The sequence below is a fragment of the Salmo salar genome, chromosome 01 (assembly GCF_965601325.2).
Source record: "Salmo salar chromosome 01, fSalSal1, whole genome shotgun sequence".
Classification (NCBI taxonomy): domain Eukaryota; kingdom Metazoa; phylum Chordata; class Actinopteri; order Salmoniformes; family Salmonidae; genus Salmo; species Salmo salar.
The window spans coordinates 11,752,914-11,765,362 of NC_138291.1; the positions used below are offsets into that span (position 1 = coordinate 11,752,914).

At 47.5% G+C, this 12,449-nt stretch overlaps 1 protein-coding gene across 2 annotated transcripts in view; it reads right to left on the reverse strand.

The window, feature by feature from the left end:
* Nucleotides 1-3,840: 3,840 nt before the first annotated feature.
* LOC106612547 (arf-GAP with SH3 domain, ANK repeat and PH domain-containing protein 3) overlaps nt 3,841-12,449 on the reverse strand; it is a 59,112-nt gene continuing 50,503 nt past the window's right edge. The window contains exons 22-26 of one of the 2 annotated variants that reach the window (XM_045714254.2): nt 11,041-11,236; nt 10,070-10,352; nt 9,018-9,234; nt 8,169-8,296; nt 3,841-7,878 (exon numbers count right to left, since the gene is read on the reverse strand). In XM_045714254.2, coding sequence (XP_045570210.1) covers nt 7,830-7,878; nt 8,169-8,296; nt 9,018-9,234; nt 10,070-10,352; nt 11,041-11,236 — 873 coding nt within the window. In that variant the 3' untranslated portion in view covers nt 3,841-7,829. Of the gene's footprint in view, nt 7,879-8,164; nt 8,297-9,017; nt 9,235-10,069; nt 10,353-11,040; nt 11,237-12,449 lie in introns of both variants that reach the window. The other variant, XM_045714253.2, reaches the window with a different exon arrangement.

The window sequence follows — 12,449 nt, forward strand, 5'->3', positions numbered from 1 at the left end:
CTTGAATTGTAAATAAATCACAGACAGTGTTACCACCAAAGCACCATCACACCACCTCCCCCATGCTTCACGGTAGGAACCACACATGCGGAGATCATCCGTTCACCTACTACTATGTCTAATTTTGACTCATCAGACAAAGGACATATTTCCACCGGTCTAATGACCATTGTTTGTGTTTCTTGGCCCAAGCAAGTCTCTTCTTCTTACAGGTGTCTTTTAGTAGTGGTTTCTTTGCAACAATTTGACCATGAAGGCCTGATTCACGCAGTCTCCTATGAACAGTTGATGTTGAGATGTCTGTTACTTGAACTCTATGAAGCATTTATTTGGGCTGCAATTTCTGAGGATGGTAACTCTAATGAACTTATCCTCTGCAGCAGAGGTAACTCTGGGTCTTTCTTTTCTGTGGCGGTCCTCATGAGAGCCAGTTTCATCATAGCGCTTGATGGTTTTTGCAACTGCACTTGAAGAAACTTTCAAAGTTCTTAATTTTCTGCATTGACTGACCTTCATGTCTTAAACTAATTATGGAGTGTTGTTTCTCTTTACTTATTTGAGCTGTTCTTGCCATAATATGGACTGGTTGAGAGAATGTCAAGAGTGTGCAAAGCTGTCGTCAAGGCAAAGGGTGGCTACTTAGAATATAAAATATAAAATATATTTTGATGTTTAAACTTTTTTGGTTACTACATGATTCCATGTGTTATTTCATAGTTTTGATGTCTTCACTATTATTCTACAATGTAGAAAATAGTAAAAATTAAGAAAAATCCTGGAATGAGGTGTGTCCAAACTTTTGACTGGTACTATATATATTACATAATGTTTAATGTGCTATATGATAGTAAGGATAATTGGTGATAGGACACCATTTATGAATGTAGAGTATTACATACAGCATGACAGCTAAGCTGCTAACATGATATACTGTATCTCTTAACACTGTACATCCTCTCCATGGCTAAGCCATGTGGCTGACGACTGTTGCTGTTGTGGGTCCTGTGTGGTTCACCAGTTAAAGCGAGAGCCACACATTGCTGATCTAGGTTTGCCTTTTTGATCATAATAAGATTACGTGGACAGGGAGGGACCTGATCCTAGATCAGCACAATAAGGGCCTACTTCCTGGCTGCCTCAGCACCACCCTGACCCTCCGTCCTCTGAGAAATACTGGTCTACTTCCTGGCTGCCTCAGCACCACCCTGACCCTCTGTCCTCTGATAAATACTGGTCTACTTCCTGGCTGCCTCAGCACCACCCTGACCCTCCGTCCTCTGAGAAATACGGGTCTACTTCCTGGCAGCCTCAGCACCACCCTGACCCTCTGACCTCTGAGAAATACGGGTCTACTTCCTGGCAGCCTCAGCACCACCCTGACCCTCTGACCTCTGAGAAAAGAGTGATGTAATATCTGTCACTTACACATCCACCTGGCTGACGCTAGCCCGGTGGATGACGCTAGCCCGGTGGATGACGCTAGCCGGCTAGCCCGGGATAATGTTCCAACCAGCCACCTGACGCTAGCCCGGGATAACGATCCAACCAGCCACCTGGCTGACGCTAGCCCGGGATGACGATCCAACCAGCCATCTGGCTGACGCTAGCCCGGGATAACGATCCAACCAGCCACCTGGCTGACGCTAGCCCGGGATGACGATCCAACCAGCCACCTGGCTGACGCTAGCCCGGGATAACGATCCAACCAGCCACCTGGCTGACGCTAGCCCGGGATGACGATCCAACCAGCCACCTGGCTGACGCTAGCCCGGGATATCGATCCAACCAGCCACCTGGCTGACGCTAGCCCGGGATGACGATCCAACCAGCCACCTGGCTGACGCTAGCCCGGGATGACGATCCAACCAGCCAGCTGACTCTATCCCGGGATAACGATCCAACCAGCCACCTGGCTGACGCTAGCCCGGGATGACGATCCAACCAGCCACCTGGCTGACGCTAGCCCGGGATGACGATCCAACCAGCCATCTGGCTGACGCTAGCCCGGGATGATGATCCAACCAGCCATCTGGCTGACGCTAGCCCGGGATAACGATCCAACCAGCCACCTGGCTGACGCTAGCCCGGGATAACGATCCAACCAGCCACCTGGCTGACGCTAGCCCGGGATGACGATCCAACCAGCCACCTGGCTGACGCTAGCCCGGGATGACGATCCAACCAGCCATCTGGCTGACGCTAGCCCGGGATAACGATCCAACCAGCCACCTGGCTGACGCTAGCCCGGGATGACGATCCAACCAGCCACCTGGCTGACGCTAGCCCGGGATAACGATCCAACCAGCCACCTGGCTGACGCTAGCCCGGGATGACGATCCAACCAGCCACCTGGCTGACGCTAGCCCGGGATGACGATCCAACCAGCCACCTGGCTGACGCTAGCCCGGGATGACGATCCTACCAGCCATCTGGCTGACGCTAGCCCGGGATGACGATCCAACCAGCCAGCTGACTCTATCCCGGGATAACGATCCAACCAGCCACCTGGCTGACGCTAGCCCAGGATAACGATCCAACCAGCCACCTGGCTGACGCTAGCCCGGGATAACGATCCAACCAGCCACCTGGCTGACGCTAGCCCGGGATGACGATCCAACCAGCCAGCTGACTCTATCCCGGGATAACGATCCAACCAGCTACCTGATGATCCAAACCCCTCTACTGCTGCCTACTCTGAGGACCAGACTGTCCCATATACGCCTGCTCTCTTTCGTGTGTGTACATAAACACACAGTAAGAGCATTCAGTAAAAGGCTGTGATCCTGAGAGTGATCTTACTGTATAATGGTAATCCCTGTGCTAGGTGACGTGGGTTGTACTGTGTTAATCCTAGGGGATTTGGATGAGGGGTTGGAAGGTAAAGCAGGGTTGGGAGGACATGTGGCATTTGGTTTCAGGTAGGTTGAGGGATGTTCCAAAAATTATATTCAATTGAATGTTCTACTTCCTGGTTGCCATCTGGCAGTCCGACGGACAAATCTGGGTTTGGCGGATGCCAGGAGAACTTTCCCGAATGCATCCTGCCAACTGTAAAGTTTGGTGGAGGAGGAATAATGGTCTAGGGTTGTTTTTCATGGTTTGGGCTAGGCCCCTTAGTTCTGGAAGGGAAATCTTAATGCTACAGCATACAAAGACATCATAGACAATTCTGTTCTTCCAACTTTGTTACAAGTTTTGGAAGGCCCTTTCCTGTTTCAGAATGACAATGTCCCCGTGCACAAAGCGAGGTCCATACAGAAATAGTTTGTCAAGATTGTTGTGGAAGAACTTGACTGGCATGCACAGAGCCCTGACTTCAACCCCATCGAACACCTTTGGCATGAATTGGAACGCCGACTGCGAGCCAGGCCTAATCGCCCAACGTCAGTGCCCGACCTCACTAATGCTCTTGTGGCTGAATAGAAGCAAGTCCCCCACAGCAATGTTCCAACATTGAGTGGAAAGCTTTCCCAGAAGAGTGGAGGCTGTTATAACAGCAAATGGGTGACCAACTCCATATTAATGGCCATGATTTTGGGATGAGAAGTTGGACGAACAGGTGTAGTGCATCAATATGAGCCTGCATCAGATGATGACATTTCTGATCTTTTTAGTTCCAGTATCTAATCAGAATGACTGAGGTGGATTGCATGTGTTCTACACTCTCTTATCGCTTATCTCTTTAGACTCCAAATCCCATTAATATTTTACATTGTTCTCTCTCATGCATGATGTATGAGAACAAAAGTTTAATGCATCAAAACATGTAAATAATTAAATCCATTCTGAAAGTTACTTTTCATAACACAAATATTGAATATAGTGTAAAAAACCCACACAGATGTTAAAACAGTATTTAATAATCTCGTAACATGGAAAGGACAGAGTGCAAAACACATGTACTATATTACAAATACTTGGTAATAACGAAATGACAGAAATACTCCATTATATTGATGTTCTATCTTACATTGTCAGCACAGAAACCATGTGACACAAAGTCTCAACCATAGAGGCAGTTATCTATATAAGGTTAAAAAATGATAAAGACATGGAAGAACAACAGTAAGTGCCTTCACTTTACTCTCCATAAACTCCTATGCTGTGTTCCAATAGTATCATATAGTATCCTTCCTTCACATCCACTGATCGGATAGCACCCTAGGAAGAAAACGATTAAAAGAGTATTGGGACGCAGCCTGTGCTTGACTTGGGCAGGAGGTCATCGAAGTTGAGTACAGGCATCTCAAATGTTCTACTGCTTGAGCTCCTGCTCCTTAATATAAACAGTACCAGAACCCAAAATGAGTACCAGAACCTATTTCAGTCCAAGTTAAGTGTAGGACACAGCCCTATTCAAGCTCACACTCCAACGTAAAGTGTATAGGAGCGCGGGGGCTCCAGCACACCTCTCATTCCTATGTCTCAGTTCGTTTTTATTGTAGTCATTAGTAGGAAACTGGGGGTTATAGCTCCTTCCACACTCAATTATTGAAAGGGATCCTCTGACTGGGCCCTTCGGGGCTCCGCTAGTCCATACTGACTGGGCTCCTCTAGTCCATACTGACTGGGCTCCTCTAGTCCATACTGACTGGGCTCCTCTAGTCCATACTGACTGGACTCCTCTAGTCCATACTGACTGGGCTCCTCTAGTCCATACTGACTGGGCTCCTCTAGTCCATACTGACTGGGCTCCTCTAGTCCATACTGACTGGACTCCTCTAGTCCATACTGACTGGGCTCCTCTAGTCCATACTGACTGGGCTCCTCTAGTCCATACTGACTGGGCTCCTCTAGTCCATAGTGACTGGGCTCCTCTAGTCCATAGTGACTGGGCTCCTCTAGTCCATACTGACTGGGCTCCTCTAGTCCATACTGACTGGACTCCTCTAGTCCATACTGACTGGGCTCCTCTAGTCCATACTGACTGGGCTCCTCTAGTCCATACTGACTGGGCTCCTCTAGTCCATACTGACTGGGCTCCTCTAGTCCATACTGACTGGACTCCTCTAGTCCATACTGACTGGACTCCTCTAGTCCATACTGACTGGGCTCCTCTAGTCCATACTGACTGGGCTCCTCTAGTCCATACTGACTGGGCTCCTCTAGTCCATACTGACTGGGCTCCTCTAGTCCATACTGACTGGGCTCCTCTAGTCCATACTGACTGGACTCCTCTAGTCCATACTGACTGGGCTCCTCTAGTCCATACTGACTGGGCTCCTCTAGTCCATACTGACTGGGCTCCTCTAGTCCATACTGACTGGGCCCTTTGGGGCTCCTCTAGTCCATACTGACTGGGCCCTTTGGGGCTCCTCTAGTCCATACTGACTGGGCCCTTTGGGGCCCCGCTAGTCCATACTGACTGGGCCCTTTGGGGCCCCGCTAGTCCAGCACCCATGCCATATTGCCCTACTGACACATAAGAGTCTACAGAACCGAAGTGATGTTCACCAGTAGCATTAACATGACAGTATGTGAACATAACAATGTTCTGATACTCAGTCATTCTTCAACACTGGGTGATATTAACGTTTCCAACATGTTTTACCTTTGTAGAACAGAGCACAACATATACTCAATGGTCAGCCCTCACTTTTCAGTCTGGTTCTGGTTCCACTGACAATCATGCACTTCTCTACCTACTTGTCTAGGTATTAGCAACAGTGACTGGATCTAGAGAAAGCTAAACAAACCCTCAATAACCCCTGTCTACAGTAAGTACAGGAATGCAAACAGGCATGAAAACACTTACATGGCTGAAAAGCAACTGACAGTTATCCTCTAAAAGGTTTTTTTATTGTTGTCTGCCGTGCTGTAGAGAGCCCTCCACACCCACTGGAGGCGTAGCTTCACTTGTGGACAAACCAGTTGTATAAGACGCTTAACAGCCTGAGATCCAATACTGAGTTACACTTCCTCTCATTCGCTATTAGTGGCATTTAAAGCACTTTGAAACCATATTAGGAGACACTATTCTGCCAGAATCCTGGTGTATTAAGTAACACTAGAATTTAGTTCTAGGCTTACTAGAATATTAATAGAATGCAGTAACACGAAATGCAATGTATTAATGTAACTTTACTGCAGATTCAGAACATGAAAAATATGAATTAATATGAATGGGAGTGGTCAGACGTGAGTATGCACTAGTAAAATGTAATAACACTGTAGAGTTATGGTGCTCAAGAGACTAGGAAAACAGCTAATGTCTCAATACTAGCTTATGGTTAGCGATATGGAATCCTTCCATCACAATTCATGGGTGTAATAATATCTATTTACAATTCTCTACAGCCTTCTCTTTTCTTTACAATATGGAAGTGTCCAACTGTCCATATCTTTTGTATGAGGCCGAGTATAGACCCAGAACCGAGAGCAACTGTATGGAAAAAGGCACTAAGGCTTGGGTCATGTTCATTAGGGCAAACTAAAACGAAAAATTGGCATTTCTTATTGGACAAGTTCAGGTAGTCTTTTCCTGTTTCAGTCCATTTGGTGCCAACTGAATACAACCCAGCTTTGTGTATTTCACTGCGGTGACAGTCTCTTCCTTTCCTCTGCCGACTGTAGGAAGACAGACTCCTCTGGAGACGGAGAAAACCAAATCACCCAGGCTCCAGCCAGGCCCCCCCAGTCAGAGCTGGAGTCTGGCCCAAAACCAGCTTAGACACTGGGGTTCCATTTCAGAGCGGCAGCCAGAGAACCCTGGAGCCCCAGGAGACAGGCTGGCAGCCACAAATGCGCTTTCAGTTCCAGGTCGTTCCAGCCCCAGACATAATCGCCACCGGTCACTGAGCAGGTATTCATTGCATCTGGCTCGGAGTCCCGACGACCGTGACTGACATGGCATGAATCTCTTAAGTCTCCTTAGTTTCCAGGAAGGCAGTGGACAATGCCGGCTATTCATCCTCTTTTCTAGGGCTCCCACAGCACACGGTCTCACTCCTGCAGACTCCAGTGTTGTATGTATGTCATTGCCAGGTAATCCAATGGTATGGTTATAATCTCAGACACACGCGCAGGCAGGCACGCACATACATTCTAGCTCCTCCAGTACTGCTGTCTGTATCACAGGTATTCCAGCAGTTATGTGGATAGAGCTGTTGCTCTTATAATTTTCCCTGGGCAGCAAAGTGTGGTAAAAACATCCCTTTAATACCCTGGGCAGTAAGGTGTGGTAAAAACATCCCTTTAATACCCTGGGCGGTAAGGTGTGGTAAAAACATCCCTTTAATACCATGGGCGGTAAGGTGTGGTAAAAACATCCCTTTAATACCCTGGGCAGTAAGGTGTGGTAAAACCATCCCTTTAATACCCTGGGCGGTAAGGTGTGGTAAAAACATCCCTTTAATACCCTGGGCGGTAAGGTGTGGTAAAAACAGTTGTAAAGCATACAGGTATTAGAGGTCAAAAGCGGAGGGAGGTGTTTTTGCTCTCTTCTGTCGGGTTGTGAGGGTGGCATTCCTTCCTGTAATATGATCTCTTTTATCCCTTCTTTCTTTATGGAGACTTCCTTAAGTGCACTGTCTGTATATACAATTACAGTTTATGGGAGTCTCTAGTCGTCAGATCACAACACATCAAAGTGGTTCAGAATATCCTATGACAAGAAATGACCAGGAAAGCGAGCAAGCATTTTTGTTGTTGTCTTTGAATGAGTTGCGTTCAAGAGAGTCCATTCCAGCCTTTTTGTGTCCCAGGTAAGTGACGTAGTAAGGGTAGGGGCTAGGGTAGGGGCTAGGGTAGGGGCTAGGTAGGGGATAGGGCGTCTGGTGTAGGATTATCACATGAGTATGACTAGTCAGTCCCCAGTTTATGGACATAGTTCACAGGGAATGTCCCACTTCTGGATGGATAGCCCTCGATGTGGCCAACCTGGAGGTACAGAAACAATCAAGATCACTGACCGACTAGATAGAAAATACAGAGGTAATAGATTTGAGATAGAGGGACATTAATGAAAGGGCTAAGCCTATGGATTTTGTGTTTGCGCAGAAGGAAAACCCTCCAGTTGCCTTTTTTTGTAATAATATATAGGTTAAAACATGGTTGGTTTAATACAGAAAGGCAAATAGCTCAACTTTCTGTTTTAAAGCTGTGCTTATTAAAAGTAACAACGGATTTACAGAGGTAAAAAAAATAGAGGTGTAGTTCTACTCACCCACCAGTGGGGGTCCTCGGTGGCTGTGACTACGATGACCTCATCCTTGAAGAAGGCCAGCTGGTCCGAGCTGACGGCTCTGCAGTCCACCAGCGCCTTGACCCTCTTCTGGGTAGGTCTCCTCTGAGACACCTGGCGGATATACACGCTGCTCAGTCAGGCTCTTGTACATACTAGTGTCCCGCTACTGTATTACAGACAACTGATCTGTACGTGTAACCCATTGTCAGTTGGTTGGGCATTACTATCCTGCAACATCACTATTCAATGTGCGCCACTCGCTGCGCAGCGGTCTAAGGCACTGCATCTCAGTGCAAGAGGCGTCACTACAGTCCCTGGTTCGAATCCAGGCTGTATCACATCCGGCCGTGATTGGGAGTCCCATAGGGCGGCGCACAATTGGCCCAGCGTTGTCCGGGTTTGGCCGGTGGGTAAGCCGTCATTGTAAATAAGAATTTGTTCTTAAATAAAGGTTAAATAAAGGTTAAAGATTAAACATTTTTTAAATATAACAGCGTTATTGTGCCTTAAACTGAAATTGAATAGTGATGTTGCAGGATAATAATGCCAACCAAATGGGTTACATGTAGCAGCTGAAGAAAATGTATCAGAGTACCCAACAAAAATATATACATTCTTTATATATGTCTTAAAATGCATCCCAAAAACATATTTTAAATACGTAAATGTTTTCTCGTATGGGAGCATTATTTATTTCATTCCATGCTCTAACTAGCCTACCATATATAGATGCCATTCTCACTCAGATACCAGTGGTTTTGTTGTCACAGAAGTTGGCAGTGTTTGAAATGCTGCTCCAGTATTAGTGGTAAGGTCATGTTGTGTGTCCTACCATAGCGTTTCTGCGAGGGCGCACAGTGATAGGAGAGGAGGAGGAGGCTGCAGGTGTGGCGCTGGGAGCGGGTCCAGTAGTTACCACGCTGCAGTACAGCTCCTCCTGGCTGCCCAGTGCCACACAGCTGGGTGAGGTCACAGCTGAGGTCACGGCTGCAGAACACTTCCCTTGTCCTCCGCTGCTGGTCCGCCTGTACGATGTTGTTTTCTCTGAGCTGGGGAGGAGGAGAGGACAGGTTGGTAAAACACAAGTACCTACTCACAGATACATAGGACACATACAGTACCTACATGGGTCCTACTGGATTTAGATAGTCTGTTAATAGCATCTACAGATGGAAAATCCAGACTGTTTGCTAATGTTTCCAGGATGGACAAAATTTATGCACTCACAACTGCAAGTCGCTCCGGATAAGAGCATCTGCTAAATGACTAAAATGTAAATGTAAAATGTTACGGTTAAGATAAGAGTTAAGGTTAGTGGATAGTTAGTTGAAATGTTACTGATAGTCTGTAGACTGTCCAAATAAAGTGTTACCATGCCTTTTCATGTAATGTAATCCAGTATGCATGTAATGTAATTACAAAGTTTTGTAACATTAATGATTTTTTTATATAATTCATTATCAAGCACATTATTTTGCTGAATAGGAGTTTTTTGGGGGGACAGTGACAAAGTAGGTGTTCATTACTGTTGGAATGCGCTATGTGCTCAGCTCGTAGAGAATTGTTAGGCTTCAACAGCGGACGCTGTGAGGTCATTTTACCTGGCAGGAAACTGCTGCCCAAAGGCAGTCATCTTCACAACTGATGAATTCTCTCTCTTAACTCTAGGGTTGTTCCATTTAAATATATATATGTATATGTTTGACTATTCATTTCTAACAGTACGGGAAATCAAATCATGAATACAAACATTTTACTGTGAAGACCAGGAAGGAGTCTAACATTTGAACTAGCAGGACTAGAGAGAGTCTATCCGTCATAACATTGCAAAACCACACTGATCTCCTACTTTCTCTGTCAGTTCTGAAAGTATTTTAGGATTACCTGACAGGTCCTATGTGGTTCTGAGGGGAGCTGGAACTACTGTTAGACTTGGTGCTGTCTCTGTCTGAAGACCCTGACCCAGTATTGGCCTGACCCTCCCAGGCTGCGGTCTGTCTCTGTCCCCTCACCAGGATGCCCTGGCCGTGGGGTGATTTGGCTGGTCGCCCCCCCTGACCCTCCAGCATGGGGGAGGGGGGGCTGGACTGGGGGGCTGGGTTGGAGCAGCTGCACCTGTTGCTTACCCCCTCCTGGGTGGACAAGGAGATCTGGGGGTCCGAGCGACCTGGGGGTGCAGAGAGAGGGAGACAGGATCAGGTGAGTGAGTGAGAGACAAAGACACAGACAGCCATACAAAACAGTCTCTTTCTCAATTTGTCCTTCCTTGATTCCTCACATCCTTGCCTCCTCAAAAGGTGAGGAAAATGCGAGGGAAGGTCCTCAAATACAGTTAAGAAGAAAATGGGATGAGTGGAGAGGAGATGGGATGAGCGGAGAGGAGATGGGAAGAGAGGAGAGGAGATGGGAGGAGAGGAGATGAGGGGATGGGAAGAGAGGAGAGGAGATGAGAGGAGATGAGAGGAGATTGGAGGGGATGGGAGGAGAGGAGATGGAAGGAGAGGAGATGAGACGGGAGGAGATGGAAGGAGAGGAGATGAGACGGGAGGAGATGGGAGGAGAGGAGATGAAATGAAATGAGAGGAATCACAGAAAAATAATTTGAGATCGAGCCCCTATTTCAGTGTTTGCAGATCTAATGGAAACAGATCAGATGTGTGTATTTACTGAAGATGTGTCAGGACCAGGATGAAGAGGTGAGACAGCTCTCTCAGCTACGAGACTCAAACACCCACTATAAACTATACTAGACCGCTTCCAGGGTCTTGTTCATTTAAGCACCAAACGGGAGAAAACTGACTGAAACAGAGGGGGACTACCTGGGCTATAATGTTCATGTCAATGCGTGTGTTCACCTCTCATGATGGCTTTAGCGGGCAGAGGGGGCGGGAGCATGAGGACGCCCGATGGAGCACTATTGGGGGGGTTACGGTAAAGGAAGTCCACGTTTTCATAGGTCTTACACGCCACGGGGGCGTTGGCGAAGCTCCAGCGAGATGGCGAGGCTTTGGAGGGCAGAGGGGAGCGTAGGGTCCTGTGTAAGGGGTTCACCTGAAGAGTAGAGAGGAAGGGGGAGATGGTCAGTATATGATGCAAAACATGGCACCGGTGTTTCATCAAAAACAACCCCTACCCCTAACCCCTACACTCTAGGCCCTTGTGTTCTGAAATAATTGGATAAGTGTAAATCTAGCTTACATCCATCCCCCATTATAACATCGCCCTCATTCCAACATCCCCCATTCTAACACCCCATCCCCCATTCTAACATCCCCATCCCCCATTCTAACATCCCCATCCTAACACCCCCATCCCCCATTCTAACATCCCCATCCTAACACCCCCATCCCCCATTCTAACATCCCCATTCTAACATCCCCATCCCCCATTCTAACATCCCCATCCCCCATTCTAACATCCCCATCCTAACACCCCCATCCCCCATTCTAACATCCCCATTCTAACATCCCCATCCCCCATTCTTACATCCCCATCCTAACACCCCCATCCCCCATTCTAACATCCCCATCCTAACACCCCCATCCCCCATTCTTACACCCCCATCCCCCATTTTAACACCCCCATCCCCCATTCTAACACCCCCACCCCCCATTCTAACACCCCACCCCCATTCTAACACCCCCACCCCCCATTCTAACACCCCACCCCCATTCTAACACCCCCACCCCCATTCTAACACCCCCACCCCCATTCTAACACCCCCACCCCCATTCTAACACCCCACCCCATTCTAACATTCTCCCATTCTAACACCCCCACCCCCATTCTACCACCCCCCCCCCCTCATTTTTCATCCCCATTCAAACACCCCCATTCTTACACCCCCCCATTTCTAACATCCTCCCCATGACTAAGTCTAAATCGTGTGATAGTGAGGGATATGAACAGTGACTCAGAGGTAAAGTGTGGTTGCACCGAGGTAAACACTGAATAAAACTCCAGTGCAGTGTTTCCCAAATCCAGTCCTCCAGTAACCAGTACAGCACACATTTCTTATGTAACCCCAACAGTATACCTGGTTCAACTTGTAACCCCAACAGTACACCTGGTTCAACTTGTAACCCCAACAGTACACCTGGTTCAACTTGTAACCCCAACAGTACACCTGGTTCAACTTGTAACCCCAACAGTACACCTGGTTCAACTTGTAACCCCAACAGTACACCTGGTTCAACTTGTAACCCCAACAGTACACCTGGTTCAACTTGTAACCCCAACAGTACACCTGGTTCAACTTGTAACC